Here is a 25,319-nt window from a genome sequence, read left to right as displayed (position 1 = left end):
ATGAAAATAAATACAATTGAAGTATATAGACTGAAGATTTAGAACCTGCAATTTAATGGCTTAATTTAGTTAAATGATATAAAATTTTCAAAACTAAACTCTGTGGTGCAACAGCACCTTTGAGAGCCAAAGCCTGCCAAGTGGCTTTTCATTGGGTGATGAGTTTTTGAATTATTTTTTTTATGGCTTTCGAGACCACAATTTAATAGTATTGTTTTCAAGTGGTTCCCCAACTGTCCTAGCAATGCTGGGTGAACACTGAAATCCTTGTGCTACCAGATGTTCTGATTGTATAAGATCAATCCATATAGTACAATTTGAAAGCTCTTTTATTAATCAAAATATTATTTGATTATTAAATTTATTAAAATTATTTTGGTATATACAAGGAACAATGGTGGTTCTCTTTTTGGTAAGACATCTGATCTTCATGTAGTCCTAAGTTTAATCCCAGCGTAGCATGAAATATATTTATCATGGCTCCCTAGTTAAAGTAACCCTAAGGCTTATCTAGCCACCTTTATGATGGGTAATATTTGTTGAAATGTGGTGATTATATAATAGACATCCATATGGGTAATATGTGCTATCATGGTACCACATGAACTAAAAGCAAAAATTCAAGCATCAATACCCAGCGGGACTCAAAAAATATTTTCCACAATAAGACATCCAATTGTGTTCGAACACAATTCTGAACTCAATTCTGAACTGACTTACAGGTTTGAAACATATTGGTATATTTAGTATACTAACCTGCAGAAAAGCTTCTTTCTCTGCTATATGCCTGAAACATTCTGTAGTATTTGCACTTATCTCCAACTTCCCAGTCATGAGGGAGATTATGCTAAATGAGGCACCGACAAACTTGTTCCATTGGACAATTAACACACTTCATTTTCCATGCATCAATCACTTAACTGACTAGATTTACCCAGTCTCAATTAAAAACTGTAACACATACTGTTTTGAAAAATCAACACTGTACATCCTTCACAGAAGTCACGTTCCTATATGCATTCGACTGGGTTGAAAACGCACACTATCCAGCAGTGCATACTATAACTTTATAGAGTGAACACCACCTTCACAAATGATGCTATCAAGTCTCATCAGAACAAATATGTGTGACACAATTTCATGTGACTACGGCTTGTACCCCACAGGCAAAAAACACTCCAGTCCACGAAAGAGCCAACGGTAAAACTTCTGTCTTGTACTGACAGTCTGTTGACGTTAACAAGAGGTGCAGCGTAGAGCTCTTCTTGCAAGGACACAGCATGTTTGTCTTTGCATTCACCTGTAACTCGTCCACCTGCCTTCTTCAACCAGTGGCTCCCCTGGCAAGGCATCTTCCAACTCTGACCATCATCACTATACCAAAGTCTCTGGCTAAAAGAACAGGGGGGAAGAGGAAGGCATGATTTCAACACAATTCATCTTTCCTCCTCTCCTCCTCCTCCTCTTCCCCACCTCTGTTCGTCTCTTGTCTCCCTCTCTCCTCCCACATCACTCTGCTTGTCTTTTTTTATACATTCAGAATTCTCCGTCAAGGCTTTCATAACATAGGATCCGATTGCATGGTCATGGCCACATCAATATGTTTCTTATTAACAGATGGGATTCCAATAATGTATTAGTGTAAGTTGGAGATCAAGGCAGGAAAAAAATACATTTTTTCTACATGCATTCCCCTTCTTGTACAAACAATTGGAAAGATGCAAAAAAAAAAAAAAAAGAGCACCTCTCGATTGAATAAGATAAATAGAATTGTTAAAAATATATAATTTTGCATAATATTCCACATATGTATATATATAATATCTGTCTGTGTGCGTGTGTTGTATTTTTGTATGCTGATGACATATTAGCGCATGATTTAGACCACAACTTTACAGTGGGACAGGTTTTCTGTTTGATGACACAGGGTCAAAAAGTCAACTCATATCATAAATTCTGCTTATTCTGGGGCCTGCTAATAGGATCTGCCCAACTGATCTCACAATGCTTGCCAGTAATTGAACCCACAGTTTTATGCATCAAGGGAGAAAGTTCAAACAAAAGAACTACTTAAAACCATCTACATTATTCAGAGTGCACAAAGTAGATGTCAATCAGGAAATATAATTAATAGAATACATTTTATTAGCATTATTAAAACTGACGATTATGTTAAAACTATGTTTCAAGTAGGGAACTTGGTCTTCGGAACTACTGTATTATTTATATATATAAAATCTAAAAAAGGACATAAGGAATGCATATGTATATTTAGGTTAATGATTCGATAGGTCTAGTTCAATAGACAGTTATTCATTAATTAATTAACGTTTGTGTTATTTGTATTTAAAATGTAGCCTCAAGTATGAAGTTCTTGGCCACGTTCTATCTGAATATTCCTCATTTTCAGAGTTTCCAGGCACTTTGCTACATGACAACACTTCAACTGATGCCTGCAGGGATTACTTGGATGGTTTACTCATCACTTGAGATATCTGCATATTTGAAAGCTGACTTTTTCTTTGTCCTTCACTTTCCTTAATACCTTCAGGTGCGTTTTTGTCTTCTGTTATAACTCTTCATTCTATAATAAGCATTGCCACTTTTGCTTTAGTTCATGACAACATTACAAGACAAATACAGCAAACAAATTAAAAATTCATAAGTTTTGGGAAGGAGAGATAAAACACACACACAAATGCATTTGAGAAATAACTAAGCACGAAAACTGTCACATTTAAATACCACTTACTTATTCGTGTCGTCAGTAATTATGATAATTTACTAACCTGGAAGGAGCGAGCATGATGTGGATGGAATTGTGCAGTTTGAATCATTTCGTCTAACTCCTCAACCTGACCGTCTGATTCTAAATCAACTGAATCATTAATCGCCTCGTCAGAATCTGTCTCTTTCAGCTGGAAGAAAAGGGGCAAATAATATCTTTAAAATTACACTTACATTTACGTTAACATTTTCACATTCATATTGCTTTCCAACGTATACAATCTAACAAAGAACACATGAAATATAGTTGATAATTTTCCTGAGGTTTAAGAATATTGAAGAAGTTGAATCTATGATTCTGCCTCTTTCCAAAATGTTCGCCTTTTTATCATAGATCGGTACACTTCTATTATTACGTCGCTTTTGTTACTTTTGGTAATCGCAATAATGAGGATGAATGATGAAATTCATGAAGGTACATCAATAAAAGTAAAGAATAAAGAAAGGTCCATGACCCAGCTACGATTCGAACCTGAAATTTTTATTGGCGAAATCTTGAGTTACGCGCTTAATTTGAAAACTCAAGACATAAAATTGGGCAGCAAACTTATGGATACGCCTTTAAAAATAAAATTAAGATGCTACCATGAGTAAAGATAATTCTGAATCGGTGAACATTTTCTATTACATTCAAAAACCAATTCCATAAAAAAACATTTCTGTTAGTGCTCATCCTCTCTTCCAAGCAGATAAGTTTCTATTTTATTTTTGGCGTTGCTGCTAAAAAAAGGGGGGGTTGGGGGACAACAAACAGTAAGGAATAAACAATCTCTCCTGAGGTATTGCGGAATACGTTTGATTCAGATGTCGCCCATTAGCTGGGAGGATTGGGAGGGGGTAATCGCATAATTTTAGACGTCAAGAGTGGCAGGGAAGATCGCTCCTTCCGCGCACCTACATACGACCGTGGCACCATTACAATTGCATCTTGGGAATGCTGACGCTCAAAGTCGAGAAATGGTTAACAGTAATTATTAATTCTTGAGGAAAGCTCATATCTGGAACTAAATGACCATCAGCTAAAATGGCTACCCCCAAGTGACAATATTCCAAACTCACAAACAATTTTCTGATTAAAGGAGAATTCACACAGAAGCGACAGGTGACACGTGTCAAAGAGGTACGATAGGTCGCTCAAACCCGTGTTCGATTGATGAAATCTTCAAGCGACATGTCGCCTGTCGATTGGGTGTGAATTCTCCCTAAAATAATGTGTATCTGTGCACTGTCAAATAGAATATCAATCTACTGCCCAATTATAAGTCTTCAACTGAAGTATAAGAAGCCTGTGAAAAAAAGCAACGTTCGCTAAATATAAGAGGGAGAGTAACTAAACGAGCTCTTTCTCATTTTCCTTCCAGCAGAATTACAAGGAGAGAATGGTTTTTTTGAAATTTTCTTCTTTGTGCGCATGTGTATGTGGGCTTGTATGCTTGCGTAAAGACTGGGTAAATATCCATCAGCGCCACATATTTCCTGCCTCTCCCCCTAAGTATTTTCCTCACTCAAACTCAACGGCCTCACGCAAACGACGGAGTTAGCATGTTTAAAACAAAAATATTTCAACTAACCTCTTTTAAATGTTTATAACACATACCTCAATTTTCTACAGGTGTGGTAAAGATTTCAAACCTTTCTAAAGTTTTGTTGAACATATTCGAATTGTCTTTCACACAACAAATTTATTTCCTGAAATTTTACGTACTGTTCTTGCTACTACAATGTAAACGTATTAGCAGTGGTGGATCCAGCAGTTCCGGCAGGGGCGAATTTCAGTCGGATAGCTGACCTCAGTGGCGCAGGAACGCTGGTGGTGGTGGTGGTGGTGGTGGTGGTGGTGGTGGTGGTGGTGGTGGGGGGGGGGTACACGGATACATCGTACCCCCTAAAATCTTGAATTGGGGTTTAGTAATCCCCTAAATCCAAGATCGGAATTGTAGCTCCTCAAAATAATTTGACAGGTGCAAGGTGCTGCTGTCAAAGTAGCCTATTTTCTAATACTTCAACACAATACGTTTAGAGTGTTTGTAAACATTTCTTTCCCAAAATAATTAAACCACAGTAAACCTATTCTACTACATTGTAGTACTAGTTCCTTCACCTGTGCTCTTGGAAATCTTTTAAAGATGTGTTTAAAATGAGTGTGAAACGATGGAAAAATGGATGGATTGATTGAATTGACTTATTTCACTTTGCCACTTTTGGCTAAACGCGAAGATGAGGATGAGTGAGGTATGATGAAATTGATGAAGGGACAATCACAAAGAACAACCATGCCCTGGCCCGGATTCGAGCCTGGGAGCGATGGAATAAGATTAACTTTAGTTTCGGAATATCACGGTGGAGGTTAATGCCCTTTTGAAGATCGACAGCCACACGTTTAATTAAACACATCACAGTCCATACCAGCTAACTGTAGACCAGGCGAACGAGAACAAGTCTCTGCGCAAGTAGTGACGCGAGACGGCTCCACCAATGAACAGTGAGAGCAGGCACGTATCCAGGAATTCCTTTCGGGGGGGGCTCAACACCAATTTTTAAGGGGTATAGTAAGAACCTCACAATTGTATATATAAGACCAGTGGTGGCAATTGGGTTCCAAAACGGGGGGGGGGGGGGGCAGAGGATGGTGTAAGGAAAGTTTACTTTCTCTTGGTAGACAAGGCTTAACATAGAAAGGCCATAATGTTGAGGCAATAAAATGGGGAGCAACTATCCCTTAAATCGTCGCCACTGTAAGGCTGTCATTTTATTAATGAGAACGTGAAATCGGAACATTTTTTACCACTCAACTCCTCTGTTTCCATGCATTAACATTGTGTGCCGGAACCATGTCAGTATACGTGTGTTTGTCCATTTCTTCTCATCAGGCAATAAAAACATCTATGGTGTCTTTGAGTGTTTTTACGAAGCTGTTACACATGCACGGGATGGACAATCCACTCGGCAACGCGAGATTCAAATTGTGGGCTGCGAACTGGACGCAGACAGCTCTCTGATTCGAGCCTGAACACCACTAACGTGTCTTGTACTCCCATGTTTGCAGCTCTTATAAAAGTCGATACCTACAAAATTGTTTAGATTAAGGCCTTAGCACTCACAAGTGTTCAAAAATGCCTCTCACAGCTTCCGCTGTCTTGTCATATATCGGCACGAAATAAAGGAAGTCTTCTCGAATACGGCTGGATCACGAAACAATTAATGCACAGTGAAAACCCTTCCGTTCCCAACACATCTAATGTTTCGTCTCCCAGTATGATCAAATGCTTACTCATTTATCTGCAGTGACATGCCCAAGGGAGGGTTGGTGAGGTCATAACCCCATTTGACCCAGTATTCCTTTTTTTTTTTAAAAAAAAAAAAAAGAGGAACGTCAAAGACAGGAAAAAAAATAGCAAAATCAGGACTGACCACCAAAAATAGTATGCGTAACCCCTTTCCCTTCCGAAAATCCTGAGCACGCCTCTTTTTATCTCGGACACATTTTTCAAAATCAACTCACCACAAGTTTCTAGCATTCCGTATTGGAGATTGAAGTAAGATGCGTTCTTCCTGCAGGTTTGGATATGATCCTTTAGGGTGCTGTCGTCTGCCTGCTTTCACACCTAACTTTAACAAGGCCCTAATTTTCCATCCTTGTGACTTGGATTTTCAAGACTTAGGAAGGTTTCAGACCGAAGGGACACGCGATACAACAGAAACGTTTCACACCGTAGCGACACAAATGGCCGCACAAACCTAATCTTCAGGCGACACGGTGTGAAATCTCCCTTATTAGGCCACTGTCATTGTCACCTCGAAGTAGTAGCTCTTGTTGACCACAGAAAAAAGTTCTCAACCGGTGGGAATGCTCCTCAGTTTTCTTCTCTCTCCTATATTTTCTGTGCTTGTTCACTATACAGGCAACACCTTACGATTTGATATACACAGAACATGTACTATGTAGACATTTTAACGAAAAATCGGTTGAAGTCGAGGATGGCTAGGTGGCTCAGTTGGTAGAGCCCTGATTTGGGTCCTGGTAGAGCCTGCAATTTCCGCCTAAAATGTCTACATATGCAACATCTTCTTGCTTTCTCTTCTCGACATTCATAAAATTTTCGGCTGTCCCTTTGTATAGTGGTTAAGTGTTTGAGTGTGGGTCGAACCCAGTTGGCTTAAACAAAAGTATTTTTTTAGACCATGAAATTCTCGGACTGCATATACGAAATTTAGTTCTGGCAAAACTAAATCATCACTCAAAACTTTGATTTTCAGTTGATGTATGCAGTTTATATTTGTTTTAATAAACCACTCCAATATCCGGTACTGCTGAAATATTCACTTTAGAGAGAGAGAGAGAGAGAGAGAGAGAGATAAAGAGAGAGAGAGATCTTGATCTCTTCGGCCCTCGACTCGAACTAGCACTACATTGAACCCCCGGAAGTTCTACTGTCGCCAATGTCTTCATTTTCGAATCACTATATCTTATAAAGCAACCAGAGGACGCTGACTGATCACTACTCGACTGTATGAATTGTCACACTTACCTCTGAAATCTCATTAACCGATTCTTTGTAGAGATGAACCGAAAAATTGAATCCGCGTATTTATATCTTCATTATATTCTAGAACGTTCCACAGATAAAACGATTCGTTAATATTGCCAGTAGTTGACTCCTTCTCTCATTCAAGAACGTACTCTCTCCTGCCTTCCAGAGATTATAAATTACAACAAATCGTCCTACGTGTGGCGCTACCTTTGTTGTGCAGCTTCCAAATGCTGACAAGTCTCTACATAGTGCTCAAGTGCGCTGCGACAACACCGAAAGCGCAAGAAAAGTTTACGTGCAATATTATCAACAACAGAGTTATAGAACTTTCTCTGTCTTGCCTCGATAATTGTCTATCTCCTTAAATCATCGTCACATTATTCAAAAAGCCAAAAACATAATTTTATCTAGTGAAAAAGAAAAAAAATTCCTGGGGGGGCTCGAGCCACCTCAAGCCCGCCTTGGATACGTGCTATTAACAATAACAGGGTTATAGAACATTCTCCGTCTTGTCTTGATAATTATTTCTCCCAAATTATCATAACATTATTCAAGAAGCCAAAATCCTAATTTTATCTAGTGTAAACAGAAACATTTCCTGAAGGGGGCTCGAGCCTCCTGATTCCCACCTTGGATACGTGCTATTGACAATAGTAGGTTATAGAACACTCTCCGTCTTGTCTCGATAATTATTTCTCTCAGATTTATAAATTTATTATCTTCACATTATTCAAGACGCCAAAAACCTAATTTTACCTAGAGTAAATTTCCTGGGGGGGGCTTGAGCCACCTCATCCCCACCTTGGATACGTGCTATTAACAGTAACAGGGGTATAAAACATTCTCAGCCTTGCCTCGATAATTATTTCTCTCCTTAAATTATTTTCACATTATTCAAGAAGCCAAAAACCTAATTTTATCTAACGTAAACTGAAAAATTTCCTGGGAAGAAGGTCGAGCCCCCTGTGCCCCGTCTTGGATACGTGCTATTGTCAATAACAGGGTTACGGAACATTCTCCGTCTTGCCTCGATAATTATTTCTCTCCTTAAATTATTGTCACATTATTTTATTTTACACCACAAGAAACAAAAAACCTCATTTTATCTAGTGTAAACCTAAAACTTTCGGGGGGGGCTCGAGCCCCCTAAGCCCCCCCTCTGGATACGTGCCTGAGTGAGAGAAACGGGATTGCGTAATGGGCGACTGGAGTTACCCGGTTTCCTGCTTCACTTTGCAAACGTTGCAAAGTTTTGAAAGCCACAATACCGTACGCACATGGCAAACGGGCCGTATTTTTGTCTCCAGGTCCGTACGCTAAGTTTAAGAATTTCTTAGGGAAATATTAGGGATAAAACAGAAAGTGCAAATTTTGACAAGCCGTGCATTTAGCGTACGGAATAAGGTCTGGACCGTACGTCCGTACATGACATGAAATTTCCGTACATTTACGGTCAGGACCGTTTGGTTGGCAACACTGCGCTTTCACCACTCGATTTCCCTCCTCCTCCTCTGCTGCTATGCGCGGCCCTGTTCCACAGTTAGCTGGGACAGGTATAGTTCATTTGCATGTTTATTTGTTATTTTACGTCGCTTATTTGCTACTCTTTGTCTAAAAATAAATAAGATGAAATTGATGAAGGGATGCTTACAAAGGAGACCCACAACCAGGCCGGAATTCGAACCGCGAACTACGGTATGACGACATCGAATATCTACTGTAGGCCACTAGCGTGTGGAGGGGGAGCTGATGGGGCTACAGCCGTTCCCGAAATTTTGAGAGACCAAAGTGGTAATTGAACCCCCCCCCCTTAAAATGACCCCTTCGATTACCATATCTTGTATTTGAATAACTTAACCAGCGATATCGGTATCGGAAAGTCTCAGTGGAATTTCGATAGGGGAACTAGGGGGAAAATGAGCACGTGGGGAATATGGGCACAATTAAGGTTATTGCGTCAGAGCGTAAGCTGTGTGCGGTGGAAAAAATCAACTGTAGGTTGACAACATCGGTGGTCTTGATTGTCACGTCTAACTGTGTTCATATCTGATCTGGCGAAAATAAACGTTCTGGGCCTGTTTAAAGGGAAGTACTTCTCGAAATTGTACTAAAAAATACAGCTGATGTTATTTTTTACTGCTAGGAGTTAATTGATTGAATTGTTGTTTTAAGTCCACTTTATGCACAGAAAGACTAATCGGGACTGGACCTACAGTTTAAAGTGGGATCCGAACCACTGTGCCTTGTGCCTCCACCTGGTATCGAACCCGGGACCCCTTGTAATAGGAGTTAAGATCTGAGCTGAATATTACTTGAGATAATGATATATGGATGTAGTCAGTGGCGTGCCCAAGGAGGGGGGAGGGATATAACCTGCCCTTTGGCCCAGTATTCCTAAAAAAAAGAACGTCAAAATGGGAAAAGATGGCAAAATGAGGGCCGACTACCTCACCCCTCCCTGGGCACGCCATTGGATGTAGTAACAACAAAGCTAGAAAAGTGGATCATGTAACTACTAACTATGAATTGCATCATGGTGTTGCCGCTTGTATAACGCAATAGTAACAACTTACATAAAAGGTTGCAATTCGGGGGAGAATGAGAACATCTATTCGGTGTAATATGGGGACTTTAGAAAGATAAGCTTCTAAGCGATATAATCTTTTTGAAACCTCAGAGATTGCCAAATAAGAAGTGTATTCAGTGGCGTGGCGTGGGATTTTTAAAAGTGTTACCGGTTATCAGTAGGACATTTAAGGGAGGAGCCGTAAGACTTGGGTGCCTCCTCACCTCATAGCCCCCCCCCCCCCATGTCTTCCAAGTAGTTCACGTAATATTAATCTGGTTCGTCTGCAACTGCAATTCAATACTAGATTTTGGTAAAGTTATTAATCAGGAAATAAAATGTTGACATAAGGACTGAAGTGAAATCGCAAACATTGGTTGTTGACACAATAATACGTAATTTGATACTTACAGAAACATCGAAGGCTACTTATAGAGCAGATCAATCCGACGACTCTTCTTTGAAAATAGTTATATGATGCTGGGGTCCCGGGGTTCGAATCCTGGCTTGGGCATGGACGTTTGTGATGTCTATCTATTCATCAATTTCATCATATCATCACTCATCCCCATCTTCGCAAATTAGCCAAAAGTGGCACAAGCGAAGTAAAATCAATCAAATCAAATCAAAAAAGTTCTATGATGCTGTCATAAAGTGAAGTTTTTCATTTGAATTTCAATTTTTGGGTGCGTCATGGTCATGGTCCATGTTATCCACACCTGAATTCCACACTTTTTTCCACCCGAAAATAGAGTACATGGCCAACAAAACAGTTTCGACAACTGCGCACATCCACATAACCACGGATAGTCGTTATACCACGAAACATTGAAATGTCGGTCATATCCAGCAGACGACTTGGTTTTTAAATCGTTCAAAATAGGCGTTGGCCTCCCTATCCCCACAATTTCGCTTTTTTCTGCAAAAGAACGAATCGAAAGATTGCTTCAAAATATCTTCTATCGCACAATTACACACATTGTTCAGATAGGATGAACCCGCCACCTCGGAACTCGGAGCAAGCTCCATTCCGCTTGTTAATTAATTGACAATGCCCGAAAATAACACAAAGACGAAAGACACCACTCACAAAACTCGCACTGCACAGTCCCTCCCGCAAACAGTTGTTTACTTTTGTAACACGTGAAGCACCCTCCTTGCCCCCTCCACTCTCAGCATCGGCACTTCCCCAATAGCCAATATTTCCTTCGGAACCTTACACTGCAAGAAGTCCAGTTCTACTACTGTTGCCATCTTAGTTCTTTTGAAACCAGATTTGCCCAAATCGCGAAACTTTTCGTTTCAAATAAGACGTATGTAGAGTAGATGTAGTCTTGATCTGTTTCCTAACTATTCCCACTCCCCATGTTTTGCTAAATCCACAGAAATCTCATTTCTGACAACACTACTATTTCGTATATTTTACGTTCCTTGCTACCTTTAAGGCTTTCGCTTTATAGGATAATCGTAATCGTGACGATGAGGATGCATGGTGAATTATTGAAATAAAATTATTATTATTATTATTTTGTATATGTAATTATTAATTTTTATAATTATGTAAGTAAAAGAATAACAACAAACATTGAAATAACCATTTCTTGCTGAGGATTCGAACCTGCGACACCTGACACTTCAGAGCGAGCTAAGATAACAATCGGGAAATTATGCTTGTAAGTAATGGTTTCACCCCAAAACAGTGCTGCTGCCTCAAAAACATTGCTTCAATCCGAAATTATCGCATTCCTGCAACAACGTATGTCAATCTCAATCGGCTCTTTCAACAATTATCACAAATTCCTGTAGCCGAAATAATATTATAGCTATGTGTGAAATATTGAATTTTAGGTAGACATTTTTAGAAGGACAGCGGACCCCTTGACCATACCCATCCCTCTCCTCTCCTTCTGCCCATGATGTCGAAGGACAAAGAGGACTTTCGTAATCGCTGATTTTAGAGTAAATACAAAATATCACTTGGTAGTTTGCTTTTCCCCCAGTGTGGTTTGATTTTTTTTAAAATTTTGATTTGGCGTTTTAAGTCCACTTCATGCACAGTAATGCTAATCTGGACAGTTTAAAGTGGGATCCGAACCACTTGTGCCTCCACCGGGTATCGAACCCGGGATCCCTTGATTACAAGGCGGCGACGCTCCAACTGCGCCATCGTTTCCCAGCGTGAGTGGACACCTTCAGAGTAAGATAGACCCGATTAGGCGACTTCGCTCTTTTCTGTCAATTGAATATGGCAACACTGATCTGTATCCGGTAAGGATCACCGACAACTGTGGCGGCTAAACAGGCATGGCAATAAGCGCCTCCTCCTCCCGCCGTAACAGTCTTCGCCGCGACGCGGTCTTTTTTGTGTGGGCTCAGGGCCTTTCCTCATGTTGCCTCAGGAGGGTACCGGAACAGTCCTCCTCTTCGCTTTTGCCGGTGTCAGAAACAATGTCAGCCTGCAATATTTACTTTACGACAATATTACCAGTTTATGTATGTAATAATATTTTAAGACAGGTTCTTCAATTCTTTATATTTTGCTGTTACCTGCGGTAACAGCGGCTACATGCACGCCACGCCTCTGAGTGTATTACTCATGACTAGGGAAAGGAACTTTAGGTAATTAAATGTTTTTTCTGCGATAAGATACAGACCCTCATTTTTGCCAAAATTCTGATTATAGCCTTATATGTCAACACAGCAAATTTTATTTTACATAAAAACACATATTTTCCAGTTTTCCGTATGTAAATACATATTTTGCAAATTTTCATTTTAAATACATAAAATCGCTCATTGACTTCATCCACCTCGAAATCCTCGAAGGAAAAATGTTTATAGGCTACTCTGCACCTCTTTCATATCGAGAGTGCTAGGTTTGTTTTGAATTTGTACACCCTCGCTGGCAGACTTCTGGCACCTCGCCTACGATCCTATTGGGAGAAAATAGCTGTAAGTAGTAGCTGGGGCTGGCTACACGTAATGATAGCAAGGCTTTTTAATGAAGCAATGCAGCTATTGTGGCCGGAAGGCATAACATTTGACAATGTTCTTCTCCTCGTGACAGATGCTGCAGCTTACATGAAAAAAGCTGCAGTAGGCCTTGCCGTTAGCTACCCCAAAATGGTGCACGTTAAATGTGTGGCCCATGCGTTGCATAGAATATGTGAAAAGATAAGAGCTCTTTATCCCAATGTCGATAAACTGGTTTCAAATGGTAAGAAAGTTTTTATCAAGTTGGCTAGAAGAATAGACAATTTTAAACAAAAATGTCCTGGGGTTCCCCTTCCCCCTACACCGATGGGGCACTTGGTTGGATGCAGATGTTATGCCCAGAAGTTTGAAAAAATTGTATCTGTTGTAAATGATCTCGACAAAGAAGAATTCTGCAAGAACTGTTGATGGAGCCCTCCGTAAAAGTCGAATTGGCATACATCTCAACAAACCTGTCCATTCTCTCTAATTCCATATGAAAGCTTGAATCGTCCGCGAACACTTTGGCAGCTTCCATTGTTAAAGTCCGTATAGTAGAATCGAAACTGCAAGAACTCACTGGATCTAAGTGTCTAAATGTACAGAATTTTTTGGGAAAAAACAAGGTTTTCAAACTTTGTGCCAAATTGCATGTGTTTTGGAAAGTGAAGTAGAGGAAGCTTTGGAAAACTTAAGCGTTAGTGACATTTCGTGATTCAAATATGCAAGAATTGTTTCTTGTGACGTGGAGCGATCTTTCTCACAATATAAGATGCTTTTTAGAGATAATCGTCACAGATTTACAATGGAGAATTTGGAAAAAACTATGGTGATCCACTGCAACTCTTCCAAAAAATTGCTCGCTAAGAGGTAATCATTTGGAAACTAATTTCAGGTGTTTAAAATGCATGTTATAGTTTGTTTTTGTTACCAAATGTTTTTATTTTTGTCACATATTTTCCTGTTTTTATCACATATTTTCAACATTTATGACACATAAAAAATAAATATTTCTGTGTTTTTTAGCACATAAAGTTCCGTTCCCTACTCATGACCATTCACGATCCATAACAATTTCACATCGTATTCCATTGACGGATGCACCTAACGACGACGACAGTCAGTGTTCTGTATGCAAACGTTGGTATCGTGGTGAGGAGTGGATTTGTTGTCAACTTTGTTCCTTGCGGTATCATAAACATTCTATTGGCATGCAGGGAGAATACATTTGATCTGCATTACTTCTAAGGAGGATGAGGAAATTTGAGGACTGCAGGACATGTTTATGATCATAGACGTGCACAGACCCTTTGATTAAGGGAGCAAAAAGCCTTGGTGAAAGTTCAGTCGGAGGAAAGAAAAAAACCTCATTCCATCTCACTGTTGTATTGTATTGATGGGTACTAAACAGGAGCATATATAGTGCCTTATCCGGACACCGAAAATGACTATTAGAAGAATTCCAGCTTCCGTGGCACAAGAGTTCTCTTTTCTCCTTGTAAAGTGTATCATTTCTGGTAAAATAATTTTAAAAAGTCCAAGCTTTAGCTGTTGCGTAATTATAGAAGTATTCATAAATTCGAAAATAGTGTCTTACTTAACGTTTTCATTTCGATTTATCATCACATTGCGGAAAACAAACAATGAAAATAGTGATGATTCGCCTACTGTTTCTTTTGCAGTTGGGTGTACAGTAGCGGTCTTTCATAATCTTTTCTAGTTCAATACGCAACGATTTATACGATAACCATCTTTGCACAAATAAGTAAGATCAATTCTTTCATTCATTATTTAGTATGTGCCTTTTATTCCAGATATTACCAAATAACATCTCAATTTATCTTATTAAAAAATTAATTTTTAACCATAGCATTGTTGTTCATTGTCTTCACTTCAGTATGACTTTATTTTATTGTCGATTATAAATGGACTATACCACGAGGTATACCTGAGTGTGATTCCCGGAGTGGTACCTGGAGGGTTAGAGGCGGCCGCAGCATGGTACTGATCACATCACATTCACCATGGCCGAGATCGAGAGAGTGGAGCCTAGAGTCACATTTAAGCCTAGTTCTGCAGGCCGGGGACGCACGAATTAAGAGTGGCAAAATTGCCCCATCACAGTGCGACTGGGAGCTTACTTTTGATTTTTGAAATAGTTTTCGCTTCAATATTTTCGTTCCTTCAATTTCACTTCAAGTGATTTGGACTAAGCAACTTTGTAGCTGTAATGCAAACCAAAACATAGCCACATATTCTCGAACGAACAATACATACTACAAAAATTGAAGAGCAGAGTAAGGCATAGAGCGTTCGAAATTTTTTACGACACGGGAATAAAGAAATGTTTTCGAAACTGGTAAATGCAATGAACGTGCCAACGGAGCTTCAAATAGACAAGAAGCAGTTTTTAAGTAAAGTTTTGATCAGCAAGAAGATATATATATATTAATATTAATATTAAAATATCAGGTAAAACTGTAAAGTGGTTACTAGGCACCATTCAGAAGCAGTATAAAAAAAACTCGAAAAACAAAAAAGGGGCAAAGAGAGAAGCAAAAATTTTTGATTCATGTAAAGTGCATTTAGATCTGGCAGTAATTTACAGGTAAAGGCAGGCGCACCTAAGTAATATTGGAACACACCACTATCTACGTGTACAACACCTTCGCAGATAGGACCGTGTGAAAGGCGGCATACTGGCCTACAGGGATGCCGAAATATGAGGTCCGCTCCTGGTGGAGTCTTAACTCCACATCTCCCTTTTTGCCTTTTTAATAATAAATGGAATAACATTGTTTCTTTTAACTTGGATGGAATCACCCGGACAAGTACGCACAAAAATAAAATAAAGTAGCCCACTTTTCTAAAAAAAAACAACAAAAAAAACGATATATTTCGACAAGACATAAGATACGTTTTGTGTGTGTGTGTGGGGGGGGGGGGTGCGTGGATGTGTGTGTGTATGTATGTATGTGTGTGTATATATATAGGTATATAACATCTATCAGTTATGTAAAATCAACTATATTAATCGCACAAAATAGCATGGTTAGAAAGAGAACATCCAATATTGGCGAATGCAACATTCATGAATTAACACTCTTGTTCGGATAAAGTTGCACATACTTCAACTGTCCAACCTTATAAAATATGCCACTTTATGTCAAGAGGAACGTATATCAGGAGAAAAATGCCGTGGTTAGGGAGTTACACGCCGAAATTCATAAATATTCCATGGTGAATTGGTTCCGATTTTTTATCATTACCTCGTTCGTCTGACAAAAAAGAATATAAATTACGAGGGATGATCGGAAAAAAAGGTTACAAAGCATATAACTTTTGTTTTATTCACTGTAACGTAACGAAAATTTATGTGTAAATTAATAACATATTTGTCTTGTTGCGAGTTTGAGGACTTCGGACTGACCATGTATACCCGAGAAGCGGACATTTAAAATGGTGACTCGTCTAGAAAATTGGTCAAGAGTAGAAGTGAGGGCAGTGGTGCGGTTCCTGTGGGCCAAAAACACTACACCTGCTGACATTCATAGGCAGATTGTGGAGGTGTATGGGGAGGGGACAATTTCAAGGCAACATGTAGCGAAGTGGTGTCGTGCCTTCAAAGAAGGACGGACCAGTATTGTTAATGACAACCCTGGACACGGCGGTAGGCTCAGTACCTCAACCACTGACGTGAACTGTGCTCTTGTGGATGAGTGTATTCGTGTGGACAGAACATTACGCTCACTATCAGCTGAGCTGGGACTACCATTTGGTTGGCTGGCCACTATTATCTGACATGTGATGATGTCAAAAGAGCTGCCTCAAGGTGGCTACGAGAACTTGACGCGGATTTCTGTGCAACCGGTATGGAAAACCTCATCTACCGTTGTGACAAGTGCTTGAACAAAAAAGGTGATTACATCGAGGACTAGTGTTGAGTGCCCTCCATCATCAGGTGTGTTGATCTTCCAGCTATGTCTAACACATACGCCATAATAGGCTTTGTAACCTTTTTTTTCGATCATCCCTCGTATATTAATTTTATGGCGCGTTTGATGATTCCATAACAAAGGGAATTTTCCCACGACTGCAGAAATATAAATATTAAGAACTGTATCCAAAGCAAGTTATTATCATGGGAAAACCTCGGAATAAAGCGAAGAGACAAATTCCACATACGTACTATCAAGACCAGCCACTTCGATTGGCTATAGTTGTTCAGGGTTTCACCAAAAATTGTGCCTTTCATGGTTTTTTCTTAAAACTGTGTTTCTTTAACTGTCACTTATGCGTGGTCGTATATCAGTAATTCTTTATTTTGTGCTTACCGAGGGGATCGATGGTAGATCAGTATTGTCTGAACCTAACACGATAATGAAACAGTTTCAATTTTAATTCAGGCATATTTCTTCCGCACTCGACAGATAAGAATAGTCACACATCGTACGGCAATTGTGAGAAGGATTCATTGGTGCATCACTTCCCATAGAAACATTCCCAAACACAGCACTTAAAATCTTCCGATTTGTCTCCGCTACTTACACGAACTTGATCATGAAATCTAATCTCCATTCTCTAGAACAGGAACCACAGTCGGTATTAGCATTTTTTACTGCTATGCAAGAGTAATATTTTCCAGTAATACCAATGTCTGTTCTACATTATTGATCCATTAAGCGACAAAAGTTGTAAGAAAATATTTAACACACTTTACCTCTAGTCGCACTAAGTAAGAATTTTTTGTATTGACTTTCTTCTTATTATAGTATTCAAGGAAGGAATAATTTTTAATTGAAAAGTAAAACTAAAACACTTATTATTTTTGTCCGACCACCTTGGTGCAGTGGTTTAGCACACAGAGCGCTACGAAGCCAGGGGTTCCGGGTTCGAATCCCAGCCTGGACATTTTTGTTCATCCATTCATCGTCGCGATTAGCAAAAAGTGGCAGAAAAGCGACGTAAAAATAAGGAAATCAATCCTCAATATTTTTTGTTCACTTTCCAGCGATCAGTTTCATCTGAATACTGTAATGGTGTCTGGAAAATTTGTTTCTTATTATATTTTGGAAAAATACGAGGCATTATCATGTTGCAAATTGTCTAGTTATGAAAAAGTAACGCCTTAAAGTTACAGTTATTGAAAGGGTTCTCAACAATGGCGGAGTAATTCGAAAATCAATGAAACCTTGCGCCTTCTATATAGCGGCAAATGAATGTTAAAACCAACCATATCAGGTTACAACATTTTGTTTTGCTTTTAACAAGAAACGAAAAGTTTCTTTTTTCTACCATCAAGATATTGGAGGGAGAGATGGGGAAAGAGGAGAGAGAAGGAGAGAGAGATCAATTTCTAATTTCTACAGTATCGATTTCTTGTTTAACACCTATAGGTTCTTGGTAACCTCCAACGGACGACTTGCGATGTAACCATGACATTTCAAAAATCACATCCTCATTACCAATAAAGGAATGACTGGCTTAGATCAGTTTGCAGTTGAGTTTATATCCATAAAATGTTCCGGAAACATTTTTTATTAGTTTAAGAGAAAACACGCAATAGTCAAGAACCAACCTTTTAAAACATGAAATATATTATCCTTCGACATCATTATTGGCGCTCTTTAAAAAGCTTAGTGGTTGATTTGAACCGTTAATTGGGTACGATTTTATTTTACAACCTAACCTATAGAATGTAGAATATAGGATTTTTCCACATTCCAATGATGAAATCAATTTTCCTTTATTCTGAGAAAGAACGGTTGAACGTGGTGTTCTCGCGAAGATCTTCACAGTATCAAAGCATGAGTGTGCGATTTTTAGTTTAATTTAGAAGCAGAATTATCGAATTTTCCAATGAGAAGATTACTCCAGAAACTTGTTTAGAATCTTCCTCAACTCTCAGTAAACAAGCGCCAGGCATCTCCGATTATAATTCTAAAAATGCACAATCTAAATTGTCTGAATACCGCGTTGCTGCAACAAAGGACAAAACCATGAAATAACATAATTTCGGGAATTCTGATCGGTCTCTCTGAGTAAACAACAACTCTTTATAGTGAAGTATCAGCGCACGGTTGTCCCTAAATCCATTGGCGTACGCAGGGGGGGGGGGTGGAGTTGATGGTACTACAGCCCCTCCAGAAATTTTAAGAAAATCAAATTTTTCACATGAAAACAGCAAATAACTTGGAGCAAAACCGGTGGTAAAATGACCCGATTACCATTTATATATTCGAAGAACTTTTAAAACAAAAGTTAAAAATGGTAATTACGAAATATTTTACAGTGTGTTCTTCCTTTAGAGCGCAGCTATGTAATATCCACTTTTATAATTCCAGACCCTCCGAAAAAAAATTCTGCCTAAATAAATATTCGTAATATGTTGTATATTTCTATCCGGAACTACATACAACAGGAAATAACAAAGAAAAAGTTTTTATGTGCAACCTTAAATGTCAGGTTTAGTGAAATCATCGATCCGAAAAAAGACATTTAGAACAAAGTAAGAACTGTAATTGCTTTCACGGCCAACAAACAATTTCTAGCTTGGAGGAATCCATTCTTTGTACCTTTTTGAAATCCATGAATCGTACAATACAGTACAAAGGTAACATCAGAATGCGATAATTGCGTCAAGCAGCAAAGCTATCACAAAATCTACCGTAAAGAAACAAAGGCATAAAACGCGGAACAAATTCTGCAATTTTCAATATCCCCTAGCGGTATAATGCAAATGAAATCTCACGTCCATGGCGTTAATTTATACAATTCGCTAATCTAATGTGTTAATTTCTTACGGAAAAGACTGCGCAAACCGCTAGATAAGTGAAGTTAGCATACATTTTTTTTAACAGAATTCTCTTCGCAACGCAGCTGTAGTATAATCATTCACAACCACTTCATCAATAAGACAAAACGCAAGATTATTTTCTTGTAACGCAATATTGCGAGCGAAGCGACCAAGAACATTTTTGGATCTATTTCAGTATTGCTCGACCATGTTCATTCATTTTTTCTTTCATGCTACCCATTTTTATTAAAGGAATGGTTCTTTACGTCTGCTAGTACACAAGTTAACACCAGCTGGTCTGGCGTTTTGTTCGAATCCTTAGGTATCATTGCGTAAAACGAAGACAACAAAAATGGTGATGGACAATTTACTTGGTAATATTTTCACATACCATTCTACGCGACTTCCAAATGGTATATTCAAATTTTATACTAGGTGACTAATATAGCCCATCCAATTAATGCTCAATTACTCCTACTAGAATTCCCGAGGCAATCTAAGACTTAACATTGACATTCAACAGTTAGATATTGTCTTCCTTCCCTCCAATCACAATTCACATTTCTGATCTGGATATTGCGGCTCCCCCAATAATACTTATTACCGAATGTAATTTACTTGGCAGTCTACAAATTGCCACTTACATATCACTGATGCTTACATGATGATGATGCAGTTCAACTTACGTCCAATGCTGAATTGTTTACGATGTCAAAATTCCCATCACAAAATATCCCCCCCCCCCAAAAAAAAAAAAGTAGAGTAGACGCAACCTGACTCCACACCACTGAGCGTAACCACTATTTGGTTTACATAAAATGACGGACTTCTAATTGACTTTATTGAAGAAGTGAGTCTTTCTTGTGTAAAACATAAGGTTTTCGATTTACTTAATATTTGAATTTTTCTGAGGATTTTGCAAGGGTGGATTTTTTATGTCATTATCCTGTCTTGTCTGCGAATTTTGGTGCATCTATCGCTTGTGTTGTAATTCCTTCCGACATCGACATATTACCTTCGTATTTCGCCTCGGGTATTTAACCACATGATGAACACTATCTTTTAGATACCCCGTATTGCCTGCCTACGCATGTTTATTGTCACACATTTTTCATCATGTTTTTTTGTGGTGATCAATTTTCACACCAATAATTCATGTACGATTAATTTATATTTACAGATGACAAATCAGCACCAAAGGCAGAATTCCCGAACAATACGGATCTTTGACGGACGTGTGTTTAATTTTCAAAATTGTCTTGATACCTTTTTGATGCCGCTAAATTAATCGTCGCTCGAAAAAGAAAGGAATCAACTTTAACACCTAACGGGAATAATTTATACAAGACCGTAAGCTGTGTGACTGAATGACAAAGTGACCTGTGTCATGTGAGAGAAGTGTGTTGCTTATGGTTAGAGAATAGGCCGACGAGGCTCCACCCGGACACACATACAGTGTTCGGTTAACAATGTTTCCTTGTACACTATCCGTGACTTTGTTGAAGGAGTTTGCCTCACTACACAAAGGTACTTATTACACTCAAACATGATTCACGTTATCTCGCATTATCATGAGCAACTTGCTATTTGGAAATCTCTTGGTAGAAAACTCAAGACAACTACTACTCCAATCAATATAGAATTGTCTAAAATTAGTACTTCACCGAGATCAATTGTAAGTTGTAACGATATACAAGAATCATTTGCATAAATGATGAAAGTAAATTTCTATACTTCGAAACACTTACAGTTGGGACGGTGTACTAACCGGTATGCAATCACAGCGCAGAACGGTTATTTTGACAAAATCCTGCTGGCTTCTTCGAGGAGGAGGGATTTTAATGTTATCGGATCTGCCCAAGAGGTTGGTCTAAATGGTTGTTTGAAGGCGAGTTTCTTCGTAGGTAAACGCGGCAACAAAGGGTCACTGCCATAAAGGCGAGTCCTCCGCCGGGAGTTAGCGCAATTTCACTTTATATTTGCGAATTAGTGTGCGGGAGCCCATTTTTTTAATGAACGTTAATTGATACATGAAAAAATTATAAAATGCTGTCCTGACTAGTCAAAGAAGAATTAGCAACCCCACATTAGGGGGTCGGTCATATTTCCCTCCCTTACGGCATTTTCGGGCACGCCAATGAAAATTTCATATCAATGTTATTGCTACCGCACTTCAGTGTTTTGTTCTCTTTTTTCGGATTTACATAATTTCCTGCTGTATTGATCATATTCAGATCGCCAAGACAGGATTGTACATTTGGCTGACAGGATTGTACATTTGGCTAAGTCCGCAATTCAATCGTTGTCGAAAAACATTAATATCAATCCGTTTGCGGGAAGCATCTCGATAAAAAAAATTTAGGACGTTATTCAGGGTTCCGACATGCATTTTCCAGGATCCTTAATTTTATTTTTCAGAGTATTCGATACACAGTACATAAATTTATATTACAATGGCCTTCTCCATTTCCCCTCATAGTCATACGACCCTCACAGTTATAATTGCAGATGGGACAGATTAATCGTGACACAATCGGTATTAACTGTGTATCAGTAATATTGACACAATTTTACTAGTCCGATATGTTTATAAATAGCCTGTGATATGTAAAATAAATGTTTAAAAACGTAGTTCTCCTTTGAAGGCATAAAATTGCATATTTATACTGGATCAGTGCAATATTGGTAAGCGGTATTCTAAAAACAGACATAAATTTTATATCGGTGTTTATTGGTATCGGCAAAAGTTTCATCAGTTCACTTTCTGATATAAATAACAAAACTAATTAAATAATAAAATGACGTTTTCGTGCTTATACTTAAGGTTCAAGGATTTTGTTAAACAACTTTTCAAACTGTGTTACAGCACAGAAAATAAATGTCGAACAGATCATTATTTTCACACTTTTGAGAAACAGAAGTTTACAAATGGACACATCTACTAATCCGATGAACAAATACCGGTAACTGATGCCTATATTTTTAAAAAAGAAAAAAATTGTGTGAAGTAAGTTAGTGACGATGTAATTATTAAACGTATGAATGCATTACTATCAGGAGGGGCATATTCTAGCTCTTTAGATGTGTTTCATTAGGGCTCATTGATCAATTAAATGATTTTCTCTGAGATTTTTACTTTTTCAAATTCCCCGAGATTTCCAGGTTCTCCGAGTTTACCAAGTGTGGAAACCCTATTATTGTCGTCGTCACTTCTGAACACATGACTTTCCATCAGTGCTGTGTAACGAGAATTCATACTTTCCCAACCATTTCCAAGAATTACGCGCGTCCTCCCAAGCTTTCAGAAAGCTTTTTCTGGTAGCGGAAAATCTTTGGGATTTCGAAAACACAAGCGCAATGAAGCATACTGAACATTTAGTAACTGCGGGAATAAAATATATGTACATTAACAGTCAATTAGTGGAACTCAATCGGTTCATTCATTTTCCATTGTGAAATCAGGAATTCTGGGTACGAATCAAGAATAAGGCTTGCACTTTTTCGTATTACTACGTAATAAATATGCGACGTAATTAATACAAGAAAGGAGACAAAACCACTCTTCCCTTGTGCATCGATTCACGCCCGCCTCGACCAACCAAAATCGAGAACGGGCAAACAGCGAGAGTGTTCGCCCGCTTCTGAAGAATTCAAGCACTCACCTGCTGTCAACATGTTTCCTCCCACTTCCAGAACAACCTTTTCGGTCAGTTGTCGGCTCCAGACGAAATTCGTTGGATACCTGGAACCTCGCCCCCTACCTTCGCAGATTCACCCGAAAAAATCCCACCATGTCGCAACACTTTACGATTGAGCGTCCAATGGTAGAGATACAAGCCCCCTTATCCCCCTCCCCTTAATTTAAAGTATTCTGACAAAATTAAGTATATTTTATATTAAGGTACTCAATAACAAAGATCATGACACCGATAACCAATAGCGTAATGGAAAATGGCATCTTGTGGAGAAAAATTTAGTTAGGTAAATTCTGTTATTTCCCTTATCTTCATTGATGTTCCCCATTTTTGTTGCCACTGATATAAAATTTAGATTGATATTATCTTCTAAGTTACCAACCTGAAAGCATTTTATCGGTGTCACCTGGTATAGGCAGATAGATGTATCGTAAAATCGCTAATAATTGTAGCGACCATATATTTCTACTAATAGAAACAGACTGTAACTTAGTTCGAAATTCTGCAATTTTGTTGCGATATTTACGCACATACAGTAAATGTATAATTCATATAACGTAATTTTGTTAAGTAAATTTTGTTAAATAAATGTGTAAATATAGATACTTTCTTCAAGACAAAAAAAAGCTATTGCAGTGACACGACGACATGTTTGAATCAAGGAACAAATCACGCTCTTCAGAAGGATCATTTAAAATTTTATGCCGGATCGGTAAAATATCGGTACTTCTGACAAATAGGCTATATGCAAATATTTTAGGAAGCACAGATTATAAATGCCACGAAAACTTTGTGACAAGTATTATTGAGACGGGATGGTTTTTTGCCAATTCAGTCACCTGAATAATATATATAGGCTATATATCGGAAATGCTAATTGCATCGTATATCAAAATGTGGAAAGCCCAGAACAGATCCTTCTATGTAGAAAAGTTTGAAATAAAAATGAAGGGTGCATTTATTTATTTATTTTTATATATATATATATATATATATATATATATATATTTAAAAAAATTAACCTGCTGGCTCAACACGAATCTGGCTCACTGAAACACCATTATCTTTCAGTTCACATTATTTTGATTTCGCTCGTCGATTCATCTTTGTAAATACCAATGTTATCTACGGGTTTGCGCCTTCCTTATGTGTATTCTTTATATTCATAAATATGCCCAATCTACATTTGCAAATACAAATTTATTCGTTAGCCCAAGAAATGGTATTAAGAAATTTGTCATCTAAGTTTCAGCAAATCCACCGAGTACTCAATCGTCATGAAAAATTACTCTCGATGTTCAATCCAGAACAGATTAAACTTGGCACATAAAATCCAATCTAGACATAGAGCCTTAATAGAGTGACGTAAAAGTTTGCTCAAATGATCAGTTAGCTGCTTGACCAGTTCCTGATATGTTATGGGGGTTCTGCAAGTCCTGGATGACTATTCTCCTTTTTCATGTAATAAACAAGTTGAAGTAAGAGTTCCAGGAAATTTGTACGTACACCCGTTATTTGACCGTAATACGGAAAATGCAGTTTCAAATAGTAGAATATGAAACTAGCTTTGACATGAGAAAACTGGATTGTATTGATATATTCCGTAAAGTCGTAATAATGTCCACAACTACACACTGCAATTTGTTATGTAATATACATTTTATATAAGTAACCCGTGGAACCAAGGAAGTGCTGAGAATTCAACGCAGCTGACAAATAATTAAAAACAACTGTAAACTGTTACACATTAAGAAGCATTTCGTGTGCGCTTAAAATAGTGATAAAGCTATTTAATTAATTTTATATATTTGTACAATACAATCATGTGTAAAATACTGAAAGGAAGACGAAAATAATTGTATATTCTACAATTAGTCTCTCTTTCGCACTGAAGAAATCTGTATTCTCTGAAAACATGCATTCCAATTATTTCAGATGAATTACGTAATTTTTGTTTATATTATACACTT

At 38.2% G+C, this 25,319-nt stretch overlaps 1 protein-coding gene across 5 annotated transcripts in view; it reads right to left on the bottom strand.

Moving 5' to 3' along the window:
• The window catches only part of LOC146003019 (segmentation protein cap'n'collar-like), a 322,044-nt gene that overhangs the window by 39,784 nt on the left and 256,941 nt on the right, over window positions 1–25,319 (bottom strand). For all 5 annotated transcript variants that reach the window (XM_083141194.1, XM_083141187.1, XM_083141182.1 and 2 more), the window contains one exon: window positions 2,790–2,918. In XM_083141194.1, coding sequence (XP_082997320.1) covers window positions 2,790–2,918 — 129 coding nt within the window. The remainder of the gene's footprint in view (window positions 1–2,789; window positions 2,919–25,319) is intronic.

The sequence above is a fragment of the Lepisma saccharinum genome, chromosome 1, assembly GCF_977018435.1.
Source record: "Lepisma saccharinum chromosome 1, izLepSacc3.1, whole genome shotgun sequence".
NCBI classification, from domain to species: Eukaryota; Metazoa; Arthropoda; class Insecta; order Zygentoma; family Lepismatidae; genus Lepisma; species Lepisma saccharinum.
Note: the sequence above shows the minus strand (reverse complement) of the source record. Positions and strands in the feature narration are given on the sequence as shown.